The 25,982-nt window shown below is 35.1% G+C and overlaps 1 protein-coding gene across 4 annotated transcripts in view; it reads left to right on the top strand.

Annotated features, from left to right (window-relative positions):
• LOC149802303 (uncharacterized) overlaps window positions 1-25,017 on the top strand; it is a 105,231-nt gene extending 80,214 nt beyond the window's left edge. For 2 of the 4 annotated variants that reach the window (XM_089956724.1, XM_089956725.1), the window contains 5 exons: window positions 4,070-7,209; window positions 7,943-8,076; window positions 8,773-11,640; window positions 18,010-18,165; window positions 24,071-25,017. In XM_089956724.1, coding sequence (XP_089812850.1) covers window positions 4,070-7,209; window positions 7,943-8,076; window positions 8,773-11,640; window positions 18,010-18,165; window positions 24,071-24,228 — 6,456 coding nt within the window. In that variant the 3' untranslated portion in view covers window positions 24,229-25,017. The remainder of the gene's footprint in view (window positions 1-4,069; window positions 7,210-7,942; window positions 8,077-8,772; window positions 11,641-18,009; window positions 18,166-24,070) is intronic. The other 2 variants (XM_089956726.1, XM_089956727.1) reach the window with 2 other exon arrangements.
• Window positions 25,018-25,982: the final 965 nt, after the last annotated feature.

Consider the following 25,982-nt stretch of genomic DNA (forward strand, 5'->3'; position numbering starts at 1 on the left):
CTCCAATTCCAATATTCAGAATACATGTAATTTAATGAGTTAAAATATTAAATGTCAGGTAGCCAGATGGATTTGCTGACCACAATTTTTCTGTCTCATTGAAAAGTAGCACACAGTGTTTTGGAAATTTTGTTTCCCCATGTACTTTGATGTCATAAATCCAGACTTCTTATATGTGAGATACAAACCATGTATGGCCTTGAGATGTTTTTGTTTTTGGATGTATAATGGGTTGTTTATGTCTCTACCATAGCTTAATAAAGTGTCCTACGCTGACCTATTCATGCCATAAATGATAAATTAACCAAGCATGGCCATGTGAATCTATTCTGGTTACCATTCATACTGCATGCATGTCGAGACTGTTTATTAGTTTAAAACTTCTGAGATTTAAATTGTAGGATAATATGCAAAACACATTACAATTTTCATACCACTCTAATTATGAGAAACTCCCTGGTTGAGACTGTTGGCCAAGAAAATGAAATGAGAACAGGATAGAGTGTATGTGTTTGTGTGTGTGTGATTTGAATTTTTAAGGTAGCTTTAACAATTTTTCAGTCATATCGCTACGATGTCTGCAGTGTTACAGTTTATAGTGATGTTTAGCACTGGGGCATCATGCCACAGGCATGTGGCATGATGTCCCACCCAGTCACATTATCCTGACACATAGCCGACCAGACCTACATAGACAGTAGAACCAATATCCATTGCCCTTTCAGCAACCATGCTCTGTCACGCCTCAATGGAAGAGTCTGACAATCCTTCACAATAATTAAGCCCCATGCACAGCCACATGTGGCATGATGTCCCACCCAGTCACATTATCCTGACACAAAGCCGACCAGACCTACATAGACAGTAGAACCAATATCCATTGCCCTTTCAGCAACCATGCTCTGTCATGCCTCAATGGAAGAGTCTGACAATCCTTCACAATAATTAAACCCCATGCACAGCCACATGTGGCATGATGTCCCACCCAGTCACATTATCCTGACACAAAGCCGACCAGACCTACATAGACAGTAGAACCAATATCCATTGCCCTTTCAGCAACCATGCTCTGTCATGCCTCAATGGAAGAGTCTGACAATCCTTCACAATAATTAAACCCCTTGCACAGCCACAACCTGCTGGAAGAGTCTGACCATCTAACGGGAACATTTGAACATCTTGGTTAAGTTTTCAGTTGAAATGTTTTTGTATGATCACTGAACCTTTGAAGAAGTAGTTATGATACTTTGGATGTAAAATAAGCAATTCCCTTTCATATTCATGTAGAATCAGTATGAGCACTTTCCTTTCATATTCATGTAGAATCAGTATGAGCACTTTCCTTTCATATTCATGTAAAATAAGTATGAGCACTTGCCTTTCATATTCATGTAGAATCAGTATGAGCACTTTCCTTTCATATTCATGTAGAATAAGTATGAACACTTCCCTGTCATATTCATGTAGAATCAGAACGAGAATTTCCCTTTCATATTCATGTACTCTTGCCCTCCCTCTGACTCTTGGATTGGCAGGCCAAATTTTTGGGAAAGTGAAAATGTACAGGCATCTGCATTAGACAGGAACAGACAAGAAATATACTTTCTTTGAATTTATTATTATACATGGTAGGTTTATTTAGTGACAAAATATGCCTGATTTCATGCCAACCCAGACAGAAAACTCAAATGTCACTGATATCCAATATATATTCATATATATATACATATACAATTACTAGGTCTTCATGCAAATGTATCTGCTACACACGAATGCATATAACTCCGATTGAGTAACATCATTTTTTGGTGATGTGTGCTTAGTTGTGAGGGAATATGGGCTCATGTGCAGGCAAGGCAATGGGACCATCTACCCACAGGTTTGAATCTCTGTAGAGTACAAATTAAAAATTCTCTAACCTGTATGATAGTATTACTTGTATTAAAATATTAATTCTGCCTACTATATTATCAAGCATTCTTCTATAGGAATCCAGGGATAGCACTTTCTGTTCTGTCTGGTGTATATTTATAATTATCTCTCCCTCTCTCTCTCTCTCTCTCTCTCTCTCTCTCTCTCTCTCTCTATATATATATATATATATATATATATATATATATATATATATATATATATATATATATATATATATATATATATATATATATATATATATATATATATATATATATATATATATATATATATATATATATATATATATATATATATATATATATGAGGCCTGGAGTGGCTGAGTGGTCTAAAGTGTTCTCCGTTACGGATCACTGACATCTCACCTCTGTCTGCATGGTTTCGAGTCTCGGATTCAGCCAATGTGGTATGTGAGAAAGCTTGCCAGTAGCTTATCGTGGGTCGGTGGTTCTTTCCCAGGTTCTTTCTCAACCAATAATACTTAGCTGCCATGTATAGCCTAATGTGTGCTGAAAAATGGCGTTAAACCCCACGAAAACAACAACAACAACTCTCTCTCTCTCTCTCTCTATATATATATATATACACACACAAACACACACACACCCACACACAATAATCATACATGTAGTAATACATGCAGTAACATCATTTCTAAAAGCATGAATACAAATTTTATGCATGGCTAAGCTGAACATTAATGTCACTTGAAAATTATGGGTTCACCTTGACACCATTGACACCATTCTTGGTTACAAATGCTGATAATTATAATATATATAATTATGCCATGTTCTTCCTGCTGAGAAGCAGAAAAGATTTTGGGAGGAGTATAAATCAGAAATATGATGCCCATATGATGTAAAATATGAGAGTGAAATAGAGATTCCCAAAAGTGTTAAGAAAGAATGGCATAGTATATAGTACTGATGTATCAGTCATGTATACCAGTAGTTTGCAATGGCATAGTATATAGTATAGATGTATCAGTCCTGTATACCAGTAGTTTGCAATGGCATAGTATATAGTATAAATGTATCAGTCCTGTATACCAGTAGTTTGCAATGGCATAGTATGTAGTATAAATGTATCAGTCCTGTATACCAGTAGTTTGCAATGGCATAGTATATAGTATAGATGTATCAGTCCTGTATACCAGTAGTTTGCAATGGCATAGTATATAGTATTGATGTATCAGTCCTGTATACCAGTAGTTTGCAATGGCATAGTATATAGTATAGATGTATCAGTCCTGTATACCAGTAGTTTGCAATGGCATAGTATATAGTATAAATGTATCAGTCCTGTATACCAGTAGTTTGCAATGGCATAGTATATAGTATTGATGTATCAGTCCTGTATACCAGTAGTTTGCAATGGCATAGTATATAGTATAGATGTATCAGTCCTGTATACCAGTAGTTTGCAATGGCATAGTATATAGTATAAATGTATCAGTCCTGTATACCAGTAGTTTGCAATGGCATAGTATATAGTATAGATGTATCAGTCCTGTATACCAGTAGTTTGCAATGGCATAGTATATAGTATAAATGTATCAGTCCTGTATACCAGTAGTTTGCAATGGCATAGTATATAGTATTGATGTATCAGTCCTGTATACCAATCCGAATGAGAGCACTGTGTAAAGCCACACATTTTTTAAACCAGTTTTAAAATACAAAGTAACATTTTAAAAGGACTGAGCATGCTTATGGAGTCCAAAATAACCATACCTTGTTGTACCGGACTGAGCATGCCTATGGAGTCCTGAATTTCCATACCTTGATGTACAGGCAGATGTTTCTTGTTTGAAACTATATATTTACATAAAACATAATGCCAATAAATTGCTGTCTAATCCCATGTAGTGACAAGGTCATTGCTCATTGTTGCTTTGTAACTATCAGGTTGTCTATTCTCATCTTTATTATACTTTCTAAAACCAGAGATATGTGAATACATAATTTTAGTTTGTAGCCCTTAATTTAAATATTATCAGAGCTAAATTATAAAGCAAGGATGAAATTAAAAACTAGCCACATATATTCAGGCCTTTGAAGGGGATAGGAATTAAGGAGCTTATGTAAAGATTGTTTCAGACTTGTAAACAGTATGTGCTTTTGTTTTTCAGATAAAAAGATTGCTGCCTAGTGGAGCAGGAGCCCATAGTAACAAGCTCCATGTTGGTGATAGACTGGTTGCTTGTAATGGTCAAAGTTTACGTGGACTAACACAGAGCCATTGTCTAAGCATTTTAAAGTCGGCTAGTGCAGAAGGAAGGCTCTATCTTGAGATTCTGAGACTCTTGGATGATGGTCAACCTCCGATGGAAATATCCGTAACTTTGCATAATTCTGAAGTAGCAGGATATAAGGAATCAAAGAATGATAAACCTGAGACATACACAAAGAAGGATATATTTGTCTCTAGTGAGAGTGAGGATTATTTAACTGTGAGTGAGGATGAGTATTCTAAAACAAGGAATTCAAATATTCCAGAAAGTGAAGTGAGTCACGTGTTCAAAAATAACACTTTTAAATTAGCATTTCAGGGTAGTTTACCATACGAACCTGATTCAGAAAGTGTCACACAGTCAGACACAGACAGAGAAACAGAAAAAGACACTATTGATTTGAATGTTCCTTCTTCACCATATCATATATCCAAGTCATCAACAGCATCATATCTTCAGCAGCCAGCTAATCTGGTTTTCATTAGTCGAACAATAGACTTAAATACATCAGATAAAAAGTTGGAATCCATCCCTACATCTGACTTGGACACATTAGACACAAAGTCAAGGCAGGTCCCAGCCACAGACTTAGATAATATACCCCACATATTGGTTTCTCCATATATTCCAGTCACAAATTTGGACACTCTGGACTTGGGTAAAGAGCAACACAGATCAGACAAAGGGGAAAGTAGGTTTGAATACTTTAAGGAAATGGCAGAAGAGGAAGTTGCAGTACCTCCTCCTTTAGAATTCTCAGATGGAACCATCCCAAATTACCAGAAGATGGAGACTGGAGACTTGGATGAACTTCATCCTATAACAAACCTTGATGATCTTCTTGATAGTTCTACACCATGCAAATTTAATGAAAGTACTTTTACTATATTATCAAATGGAAATGGAGAGTTGAAATCAAGGACATCTGTGAATGAAGAGAACATGGCAGATTCTGGGGTGTTTGAGAGAGATGATAATTCTGATTTTGACATACCAAAAATGGCATATATTACTGAAATGACAATGACAAATGCATCCATAGAGCAGCAAATACTTTTAAATGACAAGGACCTACATGGCTTTAGTGCAAATGGCACTGATCCTGACAAAGAAAGTCTCCAAGCTGCTGAAGGTGATTATAATGGAAATGAAATTGTGTTGGATCAATTTGAACTTTCAGCAAGGCCATACATAGTTCAGGAAGGAGGTATACCTGAAGAAGAGATGATGTCAGAGGAAAGTAATCAGGTCCTTCAAAATGCTCTTAATGATGACTATCTACTTGAAAATGAACTAGGTGGAGACAGTTTGAATGACCATGGGGATGATTTGCTTGAAGGACATGATGTATCTTTTGTTCCTGATAAGGTATCAAATCCTCAGATATCTATCACAGCTACTATCACTGCCAGTGATATTTTGACAGCTAAAAATGAAGACTCAACAATGGATGAGCAAGGACATGATGGCAATTTGTTTGGAGATAAGAGCCCAGTTGATTCAAATTTGTATGTGGGTGATTCCTCCATACAGCAATCGGCTCTTGGTCCCAATGTGGAAACAGAGGAAAATGAAGAAAACTATTTCCAGGTTGCTTCAAGTAGCAATGTTGAACAGGTACAGTTTAAGAATGCATCAGCTGTGATAGTAATGGAGAATCTTTTTGGTCAAGAGGCAGTGAAGTCAGATGAAATATCAAAGAGTCAAACAGCTGCTTCACAGATCAGTCATCCTCAGACCCTGCAAAGAAAGGTTTATTTGCTACCAGATAACAGTGACACAAAAGATGATGAAATGGTTCCTGTCAGAGTTGAAAGGAAAGTAGATCTTCCTGGAAATCTGTTAGAAAGTGTACCAGATTCTCATGTAGAAGTTACTGTTAGTGTTAAATCTGTACAAGATGATTCTTTGTCACAAAAAGAACAGGCACTTCCTCCAAAGCCAAAACCAAAACCAAAACCTGCAACAAGGACAAAATTTGCAGATGATTCCTCAGCTTCACCAGTCCCAAAAGATGAGGAGGAGAAAGAAAGACCTGAGGTTCTTGAAGAGGTTATTGAGCCAGTTGATGTTAGGAATGGTAAAAGTAAAAACCTCATAAATGTGATTCATGTGATGAATGCTTTGAAATCGGGACTAAAGGGCAAAGAGAGGTCGGATTTGAGCAAACAACAAACAAGAGATTCAGAATTAAGTGAGATTCAAGCATCTGAAGAATTAAAGAAAAAAAGATTGTATGGAGAAAATGGACATGATAATGGACAGGATATGTTGAAAGAAATTGAGGAAAAAAAAGCTGAACCATCAAAACATTTGTCACAAGTTTCAGGCAGAAATGGTGAACCTGATTCAACAAGCTCACACAAAGTAAAGTTAGAGTCAATTCATGCAGGTGCACCGGTTCCAAGCCAAGTTCATGAACTTGATGACAACAAACAAATTTACACTGAGGATGCTAAATCAGAACTCAAGACAATGGAGAAAGAAACTTCAAAGTCATATCTAGGGACATCAACAATGCAGGATTCTCAGGATCAAATTGTGGTCAAGCCTGAAGAAGTTTATAAATCACCTACCTTTGAACCCATCAAAAGCTCCACTCCTGCCAAATCAACAGAAGGTTCAAAGATGAAATATTCAACATCAATCAGTGTGTCCAAAGATGCTGGAAAGGAGACAGTTGGCCCCACTAACACTCCATTGGCCCATATCAAGTCACTGGCCCAAGTAAAACCTCTGAGCTTTAGTCTAAAATCACTCTCTCTCAGTAGGCCTGTAAAGTATGACACTACTGTCAACACAGGTGCAGGCTTAATAGAAAAGATGACCAGTCTGTCTTCTTCACTCAGCCAGTCTTCTGTAGTAACACCAGCAAAGAGCGAATACCCAATCAAACGAATGGAGACCATGCCATTTGAGATATCCATTTTAAAGGGCATATTAGGGATTGGAATAAAGGTCCATGTAACTCCAGAGGGTTTTGTTCAGGTTACAGAGATTCTTCCAAGTGGACCTGTTGGGCGTGAGGGCAATATCAAGTAAGTGGAGAAAATATGAGCAGTTCAAAAAACTGCTTGGTGTCTTGCTTGTTAAAATAAACTAAAGTTCAAACCATGGAGGTTGCCATCAGTAGTCTTCTGTCCAAGGTCATGTGAAATATTTGTATTTTAATGACCATGTCTCTTTATGGCATCAGAAAATTATCATCAGATTTGGTAAATCAAGATTCAGAAATATTATGGACAAAGGATATACTGGTAATATGTTTCAGACAAGAAATGAAACTCAAATTCAAATTATTAGCTCAGAGAGGTCTATATTTAGGAAGATGGATGATGCTGCTATGATTTTTGGACTTTAAGACTGTTTTGCTTGTATGATAAATATGTCCAACTTAATGAAACAAATGCATACTAATTGGGACACCAAAAGTCTAAAGAAGAGTTTTTAGTCATTGGTGTTTTGGTTACCTATGGTTGCTCATTTGTACAAAATTTCAAGTACTTATTAAGTTATTAGCGACAAAACCAGTTGATGTGATATTGATAACATTATGGTTGGTATTTATGTTGTTTCCTAATATATGGCTAGTAACAGATGATAGCAATTAAATATTTCTTTAAAAACTATTGATGTAAGCTAGGAAACAATATCAATGCATTAACATTTTAGCAAACACCACAGGAGGTAAGACACTATTTGCATGGTACTTCATTATCTATGTCTGGCCATTTTTATTATCATACACAATTGCCAATATTTCTTGTTCAGAGTTGGGGACTACCTGCTGTCTATAAACAACACCGAATTGACAGGGCTTCCAGACAGCAAAGTTCAGCAGATTTTGCGTCTGCTTCCACGTGGACTATCCAAGATAGTAGCCTCAGCTTTTCCACCAATTTCAGGTTAGTTATATTTCAGATATGTCAGTATTGTATCTTCTCCTTTCATTCCCAATAGGACACAGATGGAATTTGATGGAGTTTTTTTCCTGTGGTTTAATTTTTATGGCCATGTTTCCTACCTTTGGTTATGTCCATTCACTGTTCTTTGAAGTTGTTTCTTGCAGTGTACTTAAATTTGTCTATTCCAAATCACCAACTAAAGGTTCAGGGATGTAGAATGGGTCTGATGAACAAACCTGCATGTTGTAAATGGTGATCATGCTGGACTCTCTACCACTGTGATGTGCCCCTCAGCATGGTACTTTTACTCCATTTGCAAGACACTAATTAAATTACTGTGTTGTTGTTCTGGAAAGACAAAAAACAAGACAAAAAACAATCCAAATAAATAACTTGTCTTCATACTATCATTTTAGTTATGACACATAATATCCTGAGGGCAATTTCTAAAATGACGCTCCAAATAAATACCTCAGGATTTGTTCTCATCCAGCATTTAGCTGATAATTAATATTTACTGTGCATCAAATCATGTACATGTATTGCAGTTGAATGTCACCTTTCTTCTTGAAGTTCATCAATTGATAAATCAGTACAAAACATTAACACAGAAAATATTTAGATACAAAATCTAAGAAACATTATGAAAATATCAAAAGAATTCCTTATTATTTCACACCCTTTGTTTCTTTGCAGAACAAACTGCAACTTCTCAAGAAACAAGTGAAGAAGCAATTCAAAAACCAATGCCATCACCAAGAAAGCCCAAATCAGCATCACTACATAATTCATTACCAGTGGATGCCTTACCATCTCTTCATGAGCAGCCAGAGATAAAATCAGCAACCACTTCTGATCAGTATGTATCACCTTATACCAGAGAAGAGTCTCTATCATCACCAAGGCAACAGTCATCACTTTCATCACTACGACAACCACCTGTTCCCACACGAAGGAAACAGACTCCACCTACTCAGAAACCCATGCATGAAATATCTTCAGGGCCATCAAATTCATCATCCCCAACAGGACCTCAAGATTCATCTTTTGTGAATGACCAGATTTCTCCTTTATCATCACCCAGAACTGCATCAGAGCCACCTCTTTCTCTTGTAGAAAGCAGAGAAACATCAAGGCAAAGACCTTCATCACCATCTAAAAAGATTTTGTCTGATGTTCTATATTGCCCAGTCACAAGCGAACCTGATACAAGTGTTAATTTTGATGTTCCTAAAGTTTCTGAGGCTGCCATAAAATCACCATTGTTTCCACAAAAACCAAAGTCTCTAAACTGTCCACCTCCTGTGGCACCAAAGCCTAAAAGGGTAATTTCAGGTTTTGAATCAAAAAGAGGGGAATCAAAAGAAAGTAAAGTTGATCAGCCACAAGAGATATGGCCAATAGAAGCAGAGATCTTTGTGTCTGTGTCCCATCCAAGTCAGTTGATGCAAATGGACCATAGATATGACAGAAAGTCGGCTGATGTCTTGCCAGGTCAGGTGAACATGGACTACGTACCTTTACCAGAGTCCAGTTGGACTCAAGGTGAAGTCTCTTCAAGAAAAGGTAAGAGTGAAGATGACACAATCTCAGCTGGCACAGATTCACATAATGTTGCATGTTCACAGGAAAATGTGTCCACTGCACACACAAAAAGTGACAACAAAGGAAATATTGAGGAAAATGCAGCCACAGCTATTGTGAATGATGTAGTTGCAGCTGTTCAGAAAGAGAAAACTGTCAGAAATTTGTCACAGTCTTCAGATACTGAAGTCAGTGAGAATGTAAGTGTTGTAACCACCACTGTACTGCATGACAATACAATCACAGAAACTGTATCTTTCACCAACCACTTGCTTTTGTCCCAGCACGCTTCTGAATCAGATGTTCCCATTGCTATTGTGCATGAAAGAAATAAATCATATTTCTCTGGTGAAGCATTTCAGTTGACAGAACCTGAATCTGAGACAGATATTAAACAAAAATACAAAGAGGGGAATGAGTTATTAATAGATTTCATTGACACTGACTCAGAGCAACAAAATGTTGAAAATGCTAAAGTAGCAAATGCTTTACCAGAAATCCATCCTTTACATGATGACTCTAACAATGATGGTACCCATGTAATCATCTCGGATAATAATGTAGACAATAGTGAAGAAATATCTTTATCCATTAATCAAGACTATACAAATAAGTGTACTGATGTCAGGCTTAGTGATATGAACATAGAAATGCCTGTAGTATCACAAGATTTAACTCCCCTTGAAATGCCCAGAGCTCTAAACTTTGATCAGCCAGATAGTAATGATTCCATTCTGACAACTGAGCTCTTAGCCACTGACATTCTGAGTTTGGCTGGCTCAGACTTTGTCATTCAGTCAGATAGGTCTGTTGAAGATGATGGTGAAGTAAGGAAATTTGCTGAGAAAATTGTATCAGACATGATTTTGAATGTTCTTATATCACAGCCAGAGTTGCAGTTATCAACCCTTGAGACTATGACCCAGGGTGACTTATCTCCCTTTGTCGATCATAGTACCAAAACAGAAGAGTCATCAACTTTAGATAAAGGCAATATTCTTATTTCATTTCATGATGATTTACATAATCTAAATGTACCAGATTCTACTAACAGTGTAGACTTGACTCACTTTGAACTCTGTAGTCAACCTGTATATCACACTGACACAATGGAGGCTACTAATCCTCATTCTGCTATTAATGAACTACTCGACATATATGGGGAGACTTCAGATAACATTCCAATTCAAGACTGTAAGAATTATGAATCAACAGATCTAATTGATATTTCCCTTGACAAGGATATTAAGGAATCAATGGAACAAGACAGAGTTATTCCAGTTATAAGTGAAAATAATGAGGGTCACATTCAAGTAACCAATATGACAGTTGACCCCATGGTTACCACAGAAACCAATATAGGCACAAATATTGTGGACATAATGAATACTTCACAGACTTTGTTGTCCCACACAGAGGCACTTGATATTGAAAAGTCTCTTTCAGAACAAGCTGAAAATGATTTACCACCCCTCCCCACCAGCAGCATCCCACAGTTAGTGCATGATTACAGTAATACTAGTAGTAATAGTACTGTCTTTAATGTTGATGGCTCTTTTTCATTTAAGCAGGTGGAAAAAGACATAATCCAAGGTCAGAATTGCATAGAGGAGTTCCCAGATGAAGCTGTAACTGACGTAATTTCTTCATATGCAAATATTGAAACAGATTTGAGTGAGAAACAAAATGAAACAGAAAAAGAAATAGAAAAGAATATTTGCCCTAATGTCAGTGTTACAGGAGAAATGACTGCTATTTCAAACCCAGATGACAAGCAGGAGCCAATGATTGAGCTTATGCAGCCAAAGGGAGATAACTCAGTGCTAGAATCAAATGCAGAGCAGTTTACCAACATGCAGAAAAAAGATGAAAAATCCAACGGAAATGGAAAAGTTAGTGATGGAAATGGAAATGCTGAGCCAGCCAGCAAATCCAGCAGGGATGATCATCAAAGGATAGATGTGGACCGAATGATCAGAAGTAAGTAATTTACATAATATTTTTAAAAGAAATTATATTATCCCTGTCACAGACATACAATGGGTTAGTGAGCCAATCCATGCCAACATCATAGACATACGATGGATTAGGGAGCCAATCCATGCCAACAGTACAAAGAAGTCAGAAGCTAAGTGACACAAATAATATTTTATAAATAACACATCATTTCTGGTTTGTCCAGTTGTGGCCTCCGTTTGGAAATAGTTACAGGCTAAGTAAGTGTTCATAAACAGCTGTGAAGAAATAATAGTTGGAATAGTATATGGAAAAAAACAGGCTTGAATTTGAGCTTGATTCTGCTGTGTTCAAACCACTACATGTATAAGATTTAAAATATGTCAACAGCATTTATAGGTTCATCCTTTAAACGTAATATTTTTGCTTTATAAAACAGAACAACTTATTGCTTGTAAAAAATTTTAGTGGAATAAATTCAGTGAGAAATAGAGTTTGTACTTCCATTTAGTGTCAGGTCCTAATCTTTGTAATTAGGAAATGTTTTCAGTACATTAATACATTTCTTGTAAAAAGCATCTCTCTCACTCTCTTTCATTGACCCTTTAGATAAGCTATTTGTATATTTTAGATTTTTTACAATATTATTTTAATAAAATGTGTAAATCTGATACTGAACATGCATAAATTACCAGAAATCCTTTTCAAAGGAAAGACAGAATGTACAACATTTAATTCATTTTTGGTCTTGCTTGATTACAATAAATTACTTTGCTAATTTGCTGATTATGATTTTGTGCCATTGGACTGATACTCATGGGTCCATAGTAATTCAAAACAAAACATTTGTTAAATGAACAGTAATTACTGAATAATATTGCACAAATTACTTTGCTTTTCATATTCACTTTTTTCTAGGATTGTTATTTGTTTTTTTAAATATTTTACGTGATGCAGCTAGTTCATAGAAAAGAATACATTTGTAGTATCCATAATGAAACACCTTTTCTTTCTGTGTCATTTAAAGATTAAGAATACAAATATTTGACTATAAAATTGCCAATGTAATAGACTTGAATTTGGATTTTTTATAGTTTTTTTTATGTTAATCCTTGCTTGTAAATTAATAATGTACCATATATACTTGTTTATAAGTTGAATCCAACTTCAAACTGCATAGATTTAGATCTGCCGTCACATAATGTGCCGGCAGAGCTGGGTCTGGGCAGTTTGTTAGGAGTAATCAGAAATAAAACAACATAGACCTTGATCTAGTGTCACATAATGTAATGGCAGATCTGAGATGACTTTGTTTGCAGTTGAACTAGACTTGTAAGCATGCACATGTATATACAGATTACACCATTCCCTTGGTAATCTACTTATAGGCATGTACCTGTATATACAGATTACACCAGTCCCTTGGTAATCTGCTAATAAGCATGTACATGTATATACAGATTACTCCAGTCCCTTGGTAATCTACTTATAGGCATGTACATGTAAATACAAATTACACCAGTCCCTTGGTAATCTGCTTAGAAGCATGTACATGTATATACAGATTAGATTACACCTGACTCCCTTGGTATTCTGCTTATAAGCATGTACATGTATATACAGATTACACCAGTCCCTTGGTAATCTGCTAATAAGTATGTACATGTATATACCGATTACACCATTCCATTGGTAATCTACTTATAAGCATGTACATGTTTATACAGATTACACCAGTCCCTTGGTAATCTGCTAATAAGTATGTACATGTATATACAGATTACACCAGTCCCTTGGTAATCTGCTTATAAGCATGTACATGTATATACAGATTATACCAGTCCCTTGGTAATCTGCTTATAATCATGTACACACACACACACACACACACACACACACACATATATATATATATATATATATATATATATATATATATATATATATATATATATATATATATATATATATATATATATATATATATATATATATATATATATATATATATATATATATATATATATATATATATATATATATATATATATATATATATATATATATATATATATATATATATATATATATATACACCAGTCCCTTGGTAATCTACATATAGGCATGTACATGTATATACAGACTACACCAGTCCCTTGGTAATCTGCTAATAAGCATGTACATGTATATACAGATTACACCAGTCACTTGGTAATCTGCTTATAATGCTGTAAGATTTATCAATCTCATTTTTTTATAAAGTTGGCACCAAAAGAAAAATGAATGGTTTATGTCCAGTCATGCTAAACATTCAATTTCAGACATTTAAATGTGAAAGGTGCAGATTATCTTTTGATATCATTGGGCAATAACTGAAAAATATATGAACATGAAGGAGTTATGCAACTGTTTCACTTTAAACTCATTTCCATCATGGGTATGGATGGAATCTAGAATTTATTCAAATTTAACTTCCATTAGCCAAATATTTATGTAGGACAACAGATTGTAACAGAAATATAATAGCTGTTAACCAAGATGTGAATCTCAATTTCTATCTCAGTCTGGTGTGTGTACCAGTTTGGTTGATGCTGAATCCATTTCTTCCTCAATATGATGTATGTGCCAATTTGGTTGATGCTGAATCCATTTCTGTCTCAGTCTGGTGTGTGTGCCAGTTTGGTTGATGCTGAATCCATATCTTTCTCAATATGGTGTATGTGCCAGTTTGGTTGATGCTGAATCCATTTCTTTTTCAATATGGTGTGTGTGCCAGTTTAGATGATGATGATTCAATTTCTGTCTCAATATGGTGTGTGTGCTAGTTTGTTTGATGATGAATCCATTTCTATCTCATTATGGTGAGTATATGTGTGTCAATTTGGTTGATGTTGAATTTATTTCTGTCTCAGTATGGTAAGTGTGCCAGTTTGGTTGATGATGAATTCATTTCTGTCTCAGTATGGTGTGTGTGCCAGTTTGGTTGATGATGAATCCATTTCTGTCTCAGTATGGTGTGTGTGCCAGTTTGGTTGATGCTGAATCCATTTCTATCTCATTATGGAGTGTGTGTGCCAGTTCGGTTGATGATGAATCCATTTCTGTCTCATTATGGTGTATGTGTGCCAGTTTGGTTGATGATGAATCCATTTCTGTCTCAGTATGGTTTGTGTGCCAGTTTGGTTGATGCTGAATCTATTTCTATTTCAGTCTGGTATGTGTGCCAGTTTGGTTGATGCTGAATGATTTCTATTTCAGTCTGGTATGTGTGCCAGTCTTGTTGATGCTGAATCCATTTCTATTTCAATCTGCTGTATGTACCTGATTTATTGATGCTGAATCCATTTCTGTCTCAATATGGTATATGTGCCAGTTTTGTTGATGCTGAATCTATTTTTATCTCACTCTGGTGAGTGTGCCAGTTTTGTTGATGCTGAATCTATTTTTATATCACTCTGGTGAGTGTGCCAGTTTTGTTGATGCTGAACCTATTTTTATCTCACTCTGGTGAGTGTGCCAGTTTTGTTGATGCTGAATCTATTTTTATCTCACTCTGCTGAGTGTGCCAGTTTTGTTGATGCTGAATCTATTTTTATCTCACTCTGCTGAGTGTGCCAGTTTTGTTGATGCGTATGGACACTGTTGCTCACAAGTTAATGAAGGAGAGGTGTATACATGTTTTTAATATATATGTAGCAATAACACAGGAGACTTATTTTTTAATATATATGCAACAATACCACTTCAGACTTATTTTTTGATAATGTCATCAGTTTGTTGTATACGTATATTAATTGACTTTTTTTAAAGTGCTAGTGAAAATTTTTGTACAGGGAACAATTTAATTATTACAGTATGCATTAATTTCATTTTGTCCTTGATTTTGCTAAAGCCATTTCAGTTTAATTCATTATTCATGCCTTTGCATAATATGATTGTCTGGCACCAAAATATCTTGAAAAGAAATTTGTTTTTATGTGGCATTAATGGAAGTAACTTAATTTATAATCCACATTTTTCTTTCAATTTTTTGAAAGACAATAAATTGGACTCTGATATTACCCCAATATATGTTGTTGCACAGAACTAAAGTCTTTTTTTTCTTTGACTGTCTTCCATTTAGAAGAAACACCCAAAAATGGTAATAATATGTTTTTCTGCATTATTATTATTTTGTGTATATGTTTGTATTAAATTGTTTCTTTCTCCTGCTTCATGTACATTTCACTTGCTTTTACAAGACCATGTTATAAAGTTTTTATTCTGATATACTAAGATCTTGTTTTTGCCTGTGGTTTAGATAGCGGTGTGGTGGTTTAAGGCAAAGTGCAGGCAGAATTTGGCATTCTTGAAGAATCTTGTCTTATTTTGGTCATATCTATAAAATTTAAGAAGTGAATATAAACTTTGTAAATTAAGAAAAAATACAAACATTTTACATCTATTTGGAACCAAAAGGACAAAAGAAGTTTTACAGGTGTCATGTTCTTAGAAATTTAGAGTTTATATCTTTTAAAAGACTTCTTTTGACTCACTTTAATTCAGCACCCTTCATCTAAACAGTATCAGAACTGGTTTAGTGGGATTCTCTTATTTTTGGTAGATCTATGTGACTTTTTAGTGTTGTTTTCAACTTCTAGCTAAAGAAACCAAAAAAGATGCACAAAATTAACAAAAATAAGACATCAGTCATGCAGTGTGCTAAAATAAACCATAATCAGGTGTGCAGATGGCAAGTTGATGGACTGATTGCCAGCAAAATGATGGAGTTAATCGGTTACAATACTGTGACCTGCGTTAAGATCTGCACAAAAAAGCAATATGCACTAGTAAATTAATGAAGCATTTGGGATTATTATTGGCTCATTCGAACAAGCCCCAATAATATAATACATGTCAGGGGTCAGGGACCATTATTTTTGCATAGTGGTGGTGTGTAAAACTGACTTTTGTTGAAAATTGAACAAAATTTCAACGTAACATTAATGTTAGACTTACATTACTTATTTCTTACATCCAGAAATTTTGCCAGCACTGGTTTTAGAAAAAGTGAGGGAGACATATAGAGGGGGATGTTCCAACCAGATGTGCCATACTAGTGCTTTGAAATACAAAATAAGGGTACTTGATGGTGTCAAATAATGGCTATAATTAGGCAAAAACATATGTTTCCAATCAGCCAGCTATCGCTGTTATTCATTGACATATCTAGCACTTTTTTCCCCTGGGTAAAAAAAAATTCAAAATTAAAATTTTGTTATTTTATTTGTGCATATAATTGAGCTGGTTTAGTCCAGTATTTGAAGTGCTCAGTACATCATATATACTAATCATTATAATATATATATATATATATATATATATATATATATATATATATATATATATATATATATATATATATATATATATATATATATATATATATATATATATATATATATATATATATATATATATATATATATATATATATATATATATAAAATGTTAAATAAATACCTACCTACTGAACTACCTACCTGACTGCTCCAGTGGCCTAAGTGGTTAGAGTATCTGCCTTGGATACATGAGGTCATGAGTTCGAACCCCAGCCAAGTCATAACAAAGATTCATAAAAATGGTACAACAACTGCCTTGCTTGGCACTGAGCATTTTGAGGTTAGTGTTAGGATTGGTCTGCCTGGTGTCAGGATAATGAAATTGGGTGCTACATGTCTGCGGTGTGATTCCCCAGTACTAGACATCACTATAAACTGCCACACTGCAGACATCATAGTGATATCACTGAGAAATTGTTAAAGCTACATTAAAAATCCAAAACACATGCATACACACACACAAACCTGCCTATCTACCATAATTTGAAAACCAGTACAATAAGAAACACACATTTCTTTATGGCCTTATGAAATAAGAACAAATTTAAGTAGCAATGATTAAAACCAAATTTGATGACTTTACTGGGATTCCTGAGCATGCCAGTGTTACTAGAAGGGTAGCAGTATACTGGAGTCTGATTAAAATCAGATCTCTGCTGTCCTACATGAAGATCTGATGATGACCCCTTAGGGGTCATGTTCTGGTGACCTTGGAATTAGTCAATGGAAATGCAGCTTTCAATAATCTGAAAGTGAATCAAATCATTCTGTACACATTCATGCTCTTTATTCACACTACTCAGACTCCAAATGTGAGCATAGACTTCACCTGATTGGCTGATAAAATTAGCAATTATGGTAATAACATAAGTTATGAGAACATGACCCCTAAGCAGTCGCTGTCAGATCTTCATGCATAACAGTGGACATCTGATTTTAATCAGATTGCAGTATAGTGAGGGACTGTAGATTAATGGACCACTGTCTTATAATACTTGATATCTATTTTTAGTGTTGTCTGCTGACCATGAAGACAAACCCCAAGGTGAAGGTCAGATCTTAGAAGTTACCATGATGAAAGGGGTCATAGGGCTTGGGTTTGTTATTGAGGGTGGCAAGCAGTCCCCAAGAGGAGACCTTCCTCTGATGATCAGAAAGATATTCAAAGGTGAGTTGTTGCATGTGCATTCAGTTCGGGACAATAATTGCAGAATACTGAAACTGAATTTCTCTAGAAGAGTGCACGTTTGCTGATCATTGTGTGAACTATTTCAGAAATAAGTTGAAAAAATTGATAAAATAGATATAATTCCTCTCATATCTCTGTGTGTATCATTGTGTTTTCCAATCTAGAACACAGGTGGAGAATACATGTATCTCTTTCATCACATGACTGATGTCTTTCATCACATGACTGATGTCTTTCATCACATGTCTGATGTCTTTCATCACATGACTGATGTCTTTCATCACATGACCTATGATGAGCAAAGCTTGGCAGAATCTTGAATTCTATCATCACTTGAGCTTTCTTTCATAATAAGCACAATAAACATGCTTGTTACTATTTATATTCAATTACAGCAGCAGTTGAAATTGGTGTCCTGCAAACAGGACATGTTGTAACGATTGACCATGCTACATGTAGTCAGCTTCCTTGATCCTATTCAGAGTAAAACAAGATGCAATTAATTGTTGTAATTGTTAATTTTTTAAAATTCATATTCTCATTATTAGTTATGAAAGGAAAATCTATTCTGTATTCGAGTTGAATCTACGACTGTATCATTATTTGTTTTTCTCATTAATTAGGGTCAAGAGTGGACTTTATACTTTTTGCCTGTTCACATTTTGTGTCCTTGAACAAACTCTCTTCCTTACACAACTTTGTATATTGCCATTATCTTAATATTCTTATTGAATGTTTTAGTTATAGTGTATATTTAGTGTAACCTAACTGTTTTCACCCAATTTTAAGGTGAGGAGATCAGTTTCAGTTGGTGGTTTGCTGTTTGAAAGTTATCAGTATTCACAATACACTATTTCAACTTTAATTTGTTGAGGAATCCGAGAAAAATACTACTTCATTATACATTGGTGTTTGATAGGAAAACTCCACCTTTGATCAGGATCTGAATTTGGCATCAGACACTCAGCAAAACCTCATGCCGTATTCAGAGTTCTGACCATCTGAGTTGGAATATTCCTATCCCGCAATGAATGGAGAATTCTATGAATCTCATGCTACAAACTGACAGTGTAGTGTATTTTATTTATCGATCTTATTTCTTGCATAATCAGTAGAGGATATAAAGTTACACAAGCAGAGTATTCAGTATCAAAGGTTCCTGCTTTGATTTGATTTATATCACTTTTTGATGGCACATTAACTCGTGAAAAATTAAATTGTCCTGAGGCGATTGGAGTAAAAGATGTCTTGCCAAGATGCATACCATGGCAACTGACCCAGTCTAAGCATGCTTCAAATCCACACCCTTCTGGTTGAAAGTCTGGCAAGCAAAGCACAGTCTGACACTGTGCCTACTGAGAGTCCATGCTTCCAGAGCTTCTGATATCTAATGCTGACTTTTAAGGGCTTACAGTTTCTTGTTCTGCATTCTTAGGTTTAAAAATTGGATAGATTCAATTTGTTAGAAATCATTGTGTTCCTTAAGCAATTAATCTTTCATAATTTGTGGTCAATTAATCAATGGCAATCAAAGTAACCAGGTCTGCAGGAAATTTTGCAAAAGCTTTGAGTACAGTCAGGAGATATTCAGTTCGAAATTTGGAAGTAAATTCTATTCTAAGTTTTAGACTGAAATTTTATCACTTCAGTGCTGGGACTATTGTTGATTTACCAGAGTCTTAACAATGGTGAACTATGCCTCATTGCCACATGTAGTGTCAGAAGTCAGATTTACTGGAGTCTTAGCAATGCTGGACTATGTCTAATTGCCACATGTAGTGTCAGAAGTCAGATTTACTGGAGTCTTAGCAATGGTGAACTATGCCTAATTGCCACATGTAGTGTCAGAAGTCAGATTTACTGGAGTCTTAGCAATGCTGGACTATGCCTAATTGCCACATGTAGTGTCAGAAGTCAGATTTACTGGAGTCTTAGCAATGCTGGACTATGCCTAATTGCCACATGTAGTGTCAGAAGTCAGATTTACTGGAGTCTTAGCAATGCTGGACTATGCCTAATTGCCACATGTAGTGTCAGAAGTCAGATTTGCTGGAGTCTTAGCAATGGTGAACTATGTCTAATTGCCACATGTAGTGTCAGAAGTCAGATTTACTGGAGTCTTAGCAATGCTGGACTATGTCTAATTGCCACATGTAGTGTCAGAAGTCAGATTTACTGGAGTCTTAGCAATGGTGAACTATGTCTAATTGCCACATGTAGTGTCAGAAGTCAGATTTACTGGAGTCTTAGCAATGCTGGACTATGTCTAATTGCCACATGTAGTGTCAGAAGTCAGATTTACTGGAGTCTTAGCAATGCTGGACTATGCCTAATTGCCACATGTAGTGTCAGAAGTCAGATTTACTGGAGTCTTAGCAATGCTGGACTATGCCTCATTGCCACATGTAGTGTCAGAAGTCAGATTTACTGGAGTCTTAGCAATGCTGGACTATGCCTCATTGCCACATGTAGTGTCAGAAGTCAGATTTACTGGAGTCTTAGCAATGCTGGACTATGCCTCATTGCCACATGTAGTGTCAGAAGTCAGATTTACTGGAGTCTTAGCAATGCTGGACTATGCCTAATTGCCACATGTAGTGTCAGAAGTCAGATTTACTGGAGTCTTAGCAATGCTGGACTATGCCTCATTGCCACATGTAGTGTCAGAAGTCAGATTTACTGGAGTCTTAGCAATGCTGGACTATGCCTAATTGCCACATGTAGTGTCAGAAGTCAGATTTACTGGAGTCTTAGCAATGCTGGACTATGCCTCATTGCCACATGTAGTGTCAGAAGTCAGATTTACTGGAGTCTTAGCAATGCTGGACTATGCCTAATTGCCACATGTAGTGTCAGAAGTCAGATTTACTGGAGTCTTAGCAATGCTGGACTATGTCTAATTATTGCTTAAAATCAGAGATGTTTCATTAAGAGTTCTGTACAAGTTTGTTAGAATTTGTTGTGCAATTGATGTAAAAATAAACATGGTGTTTACTTGTAAACACAGATCCTAAACACGAATTGGAGTAGCTTGCTATATGCAGAATGGTATGGAGGAAAACAAGCATTATCAAACCTAAAAGTTTTGTCACAGTAACCTACTTTCAGTATGGTTAAGTTGTTCTCCTTGATATGTACCCACATATTAATTTGTAGAGCTGAAACAAATACTAAATTTTCCTATTAAAATATTCATTGAATGAATTGAAATAGTTATCATTAAAGGTATCAAATCCATCCTCTTTTCTTTGCGAGCTTTGATATCTATTAACAGCTTCCCAACTACAAGCCATGTACCACACTGACAAAATTGTGAACTACGTCATCCAGATTTAATTAAATGCATTGTTGGGGTTTTGAGTACTCAAATACATTTTTCAAGGATTCAGACAATGAAATAAATGTTGATGTTACCTACACTGTTTATCTTTAACTCAGTATAAACATAAAGATATTATTGTTAAAGCTGGGTGATAAAGGTCAGAAGGAACATTTTCTGTTCATTAAAAAGTTATCTATTCAGTCAAAACCAAATGTGTCCAATTTAACTGATTAAATTTTTATTTAAATTTTTGATTGCAGGTCTCTAGAATTTGTTCTAACACCAGATGATGTCCAGTGGGACTGGCTTTTTGACCATGTTATAACATACTCAGACTGGACATTGGAGTTTTCTCCTAAGCAATAATGAACTCATATTCAGACTTGATTAGTAATTAATTTAACTGAAACCCATACACAGGTACTGATGTCATTGTCATCGATATAGGTGTGAAATGGCATTGTGGCTTCTGTAAACAGTAAAATGTAACCTCTACCAGGGCCCGATATAAGGGAACTAGTTTCCTGCCTCAACAAGATTTGGTGTTGACCATTCAAAGATATAGAAAAGAAAAAGAGAAATAATTGATTTCCTACAATAACTGGAATAAATGTTGATAACTTTGGCTTTGTATAAACGCACTGCAAAGACAGATAGTACCAAACTGTATTGTAACAGCAATATCTCAACCGATACAACTTAAATGATTCTGTTCTAAAGTCATGACAGCATCTTATTAATATGAAACTAACACCTGCATTACTCAGCTTTTAAGAAAATAAAGAAATAATAATGTCAGATTTTAAGCATATTTATAATTTTGTAGCTGTGTATACAATGACTTCAAAATTTTAATAAAAGACCAGTTGCAGAACTGTATTAAACTTTCTGAGATGAAATTATGGAATGGGGATTATTAATGGTTTGCAGGATTCACTACAACTGTCCCTGATGGAATGAATATCTGACAAAAGTTCGCAAATGTCTCGCTCTGTTGGCTCACACATAAAGACTTAAATGTTGGCTTTGATATGACCGCTGTTCTATACAATTTTCTTCATCAATGTCTCAAGTTGTGTATTATCTTAGGTGGCGCTCACCAGATAATATGTACTTTTGAGAGAGTGACGTATGTAAGGTGAAGTAGTTCGCATTTAAAACATGCACAGTGGAGAGAATGTTTGCATACCTCTATGCTACATTAATGTAATGTGGATGATATTTCTTTGGATATTGTACTTTTGGAAATTTTACATGATTTAAGCACACTGCTAACTAAAATGACTGCTTCCTTGTGTTAAAAAATCAGTCTGAATTAGTCTAAAGTACACTATCTATAGCAGCTATTAAAATAGGGAAAATGAATTTTGCCAGACTAGACAATACCAGCTTCTGAAAGTGCAATGAATGAATTACCAAATACATAAAAAGTAAAAAAAGTTATCAGCTCTTTTTTATACAATTTACCTCTGAAGTTCAGGAAGTGAAAATGACCAAGTAGAGCTAGCACTTTTTTGAAAGGTGCACATTTGAAGTAAGGCCAAGCTGTATACTCTATAACCCATAGTACACCCATCAATCATACACCAAAATAAAGGTAATTAAAGGTTCTTTGCATTATACCTAAGATATACAAGGTCTTCTTTAAATAGCCACTGAAACCAGTGAGGAAAGCCGGGGAAATTCTTTTTCTTTAAAATCTTAACCCTATGCAAAATGTGAAACTGTATAGCGCCACCTTATCAGGAATATAATGAATGCCAGTTCCTATTTGAATGTATTTTAATTTGAATGTTTGGGTGTTTCACCTCTACCAATTTAAATATGTAGGTGAAGTAATGGTCCAAGAAATTTAAGGTACAACAAATAGTTGAATATACAGAAGTCACTCATGTGAAAAGTAGATCACATTGACCTAGTAGGTAGGATTGCTCACCTTGATATTAATTCACATTGTAATTTGTATGGGTTTAGGTGAAATAATGTCTGATATATTAAGGATGTAATAAATAGACAGCTGGTGTGAAAATTAGGCCACATTGGCTTATTTGTGGTATGGTTTAATTTCTTTTTTAAGATGCATACACATGCCAATTTTCATGAGTATGTGATATTAAGGCATACTGAAATTGGATCTGTGATATTCAGCACATAGCAAATGTACAGCTGGAAAAGAAAATTCACTCAAGCATGAAATCCAAGTCTCAGTGATCAAATTTTGGAATGTTTGAGTGACTCTGCTTCATTAGTTAAATAACATTGGTCCAAGATATTGAATGCAAATCAACTGCAGAAAATTTAAAGCCACTGAAGCAAATTAGGTGACACTCACCCACTTTTGATATGGTTGGGTTGTTCCTGGAGGTGTAGTCATGTACCATCTTTCATGAGTGTATGTGAAATAGGTCATAAAATATTGAGGGAATAATGAATAAATCAACAAGCAAATGTTCAAAATGCTATTTAACCTTCTAACTTCATCTGCAAGGGGACAAATTTTCAAAAATAATCTATACCATATACATAATTTCTAAAATGTACATATTTATCCTATTGTGCCAGGTGGACCTGCTGAACAGTGTGGACTTTTGAAAGTCAAAGATGAAATCCTGTCAGTAAATGGAGAGGACATTACCAACATGAAACACTCCGAGGCATGGAACCATTTGAAATTCCTTCCTGATGGAGAAATCAAGCTAGTGATCCGACGCTACAACTGAGCTTTGTTTTTCAATATCTAAAGCAATTACAAAACCTGGTGCAAAATACTGTAGAGGAATCCATGATTATACAGTTTGAAAGAGATGCAGATACTTAATTGCTTATAACAACCTTAATCATTGATATGTGTAATAAAACTAAGATCATGATATAAACCTGGTGATACAAATATTGCAATAATAATTCTTTATATCAGTACAGTGTAATATTGACATAACATTTTTAGAATGTTATATGAAACACTACTATTTTTGTAAAATTAGTACATGTATTAGCAACTCTTTCCCTAGACTCAGCACATTTTCCAACTGACATGAACCCATTCTGAATAAAGGCAAAGGAACATTCCATAATGGGGAATCTTCATTAGTGGGAAGCTTTCATTACTTTGATGTTATTCAATATGCACATTGTTGACACTGTTCATTAACTGATTTTCACTTGAAGCTATGAAGTTTGTCAAACATGGCTGAGTACAGCTATAGTTAGGCCAATAAATCAGCCCTTCACCCATGATAATATTGATTTTCAGGTGAAAATCAACAACATTGTTTACAACATATTTACAACATTGTCCATCAGTATCAACACAGATTTGAGGGGTTGATTTATTGGACTAAGCTATAGTGACCCAGGATACTGTCTTGGTTTATGAATATCTTGTTTTTTAAAAAATCACTAAGAATTGAAAATATTCAGACTGCTGTGAATATGGCCTAGGGTAATACTTTTTGGTAGGTCCATTTTGGTCTCCATTTTTTTATTGGCATTAAAAATGACTCAAATTCCATGTAGTCTGGCTTGTTCAAAGCATGTACAAACATCATTTTGCTTCATGTTTGCAATCATTTTATTTATTAATTTAATGTTTGCACACATTTAATTTCAACAAAATAATAACTATTTGTTGTATCTTCCTTTCTCTCTCTCTCTCTCTCTCTCTCTCTCTCTCTCTCTCTCTCTCTCTCTCTCTCTCTATATATATATATATATATATATATATATATATATATATATATATATATATATATATATATATATATATATATATATATATATATATATTGCATTATGTTTTTGAATTCAGTACCCAGCTTGTTATCTTTTTACAAAAGACAAAACAAAATAATTTTATATGACCACCATAAGGTGGAGCCTATGTTATGATGTTGTTCATTCATTTGTTTGTTGCCAGTTTTTCTACAATAACTAGAGTTACCCACCATCTCCAATTACCAGGGTTTGTGGCTGGCATACATTTGGATAAAGGAAGAAGCCTGTTGATTGTGGATCTAGGAGCTTATTGGTTAAAATATGCCTGAAAGAAGAAAATGGTTTCAGCACAGTAACCTAAGTAGTCCACAGTCCAGACATTATGAATGGTTTGTACTAGGGATACTGAGGACATGTATAAGTTTTGGGATGAAAAGCTCATGGTCACTGTAACTCAAAGGGAAGGAAAATGGTTTCCACATAATAATGCAAATTGTTTTCCATCTACCATTACCAAACTTTGTGGATGGCATGCACTTGAGGTATGAAAGACTTTTAGTTCTCAAAGGCATATACAGTTATCAATTTTTATCCATGGTTTGCTCTTCCAGCTAAAGAGGAATCCTCTCAATTTTGGAGGTCAAAGGTCAAAGTTACTGTACCTGAAAGAGGAAAAATGGTCTCCAAACAATAACTCAAGTTGTCCAAAATCGGCAGTTACCAAACTTGTGGTTCGCTTGAACTTGAGGCAAAGAAAAAT

Source organism: Sinohyriopsis cumingii, chromosome 4 (genome assembly GCF_028554795.1).
Source record: "Sinohyriopsis cumingii isolate HCF-2022 chromosome 4, ASM2855479v2, whole genome shotgun sequence".
NCBI classification, from domain to species: domain Eukaryota; kingdom Metazoa; phylum Mollusca; class Bivalvia; order Unionida; family Unionidae; genus Sinohyriopsis; species Sinohyriopsis cumingii.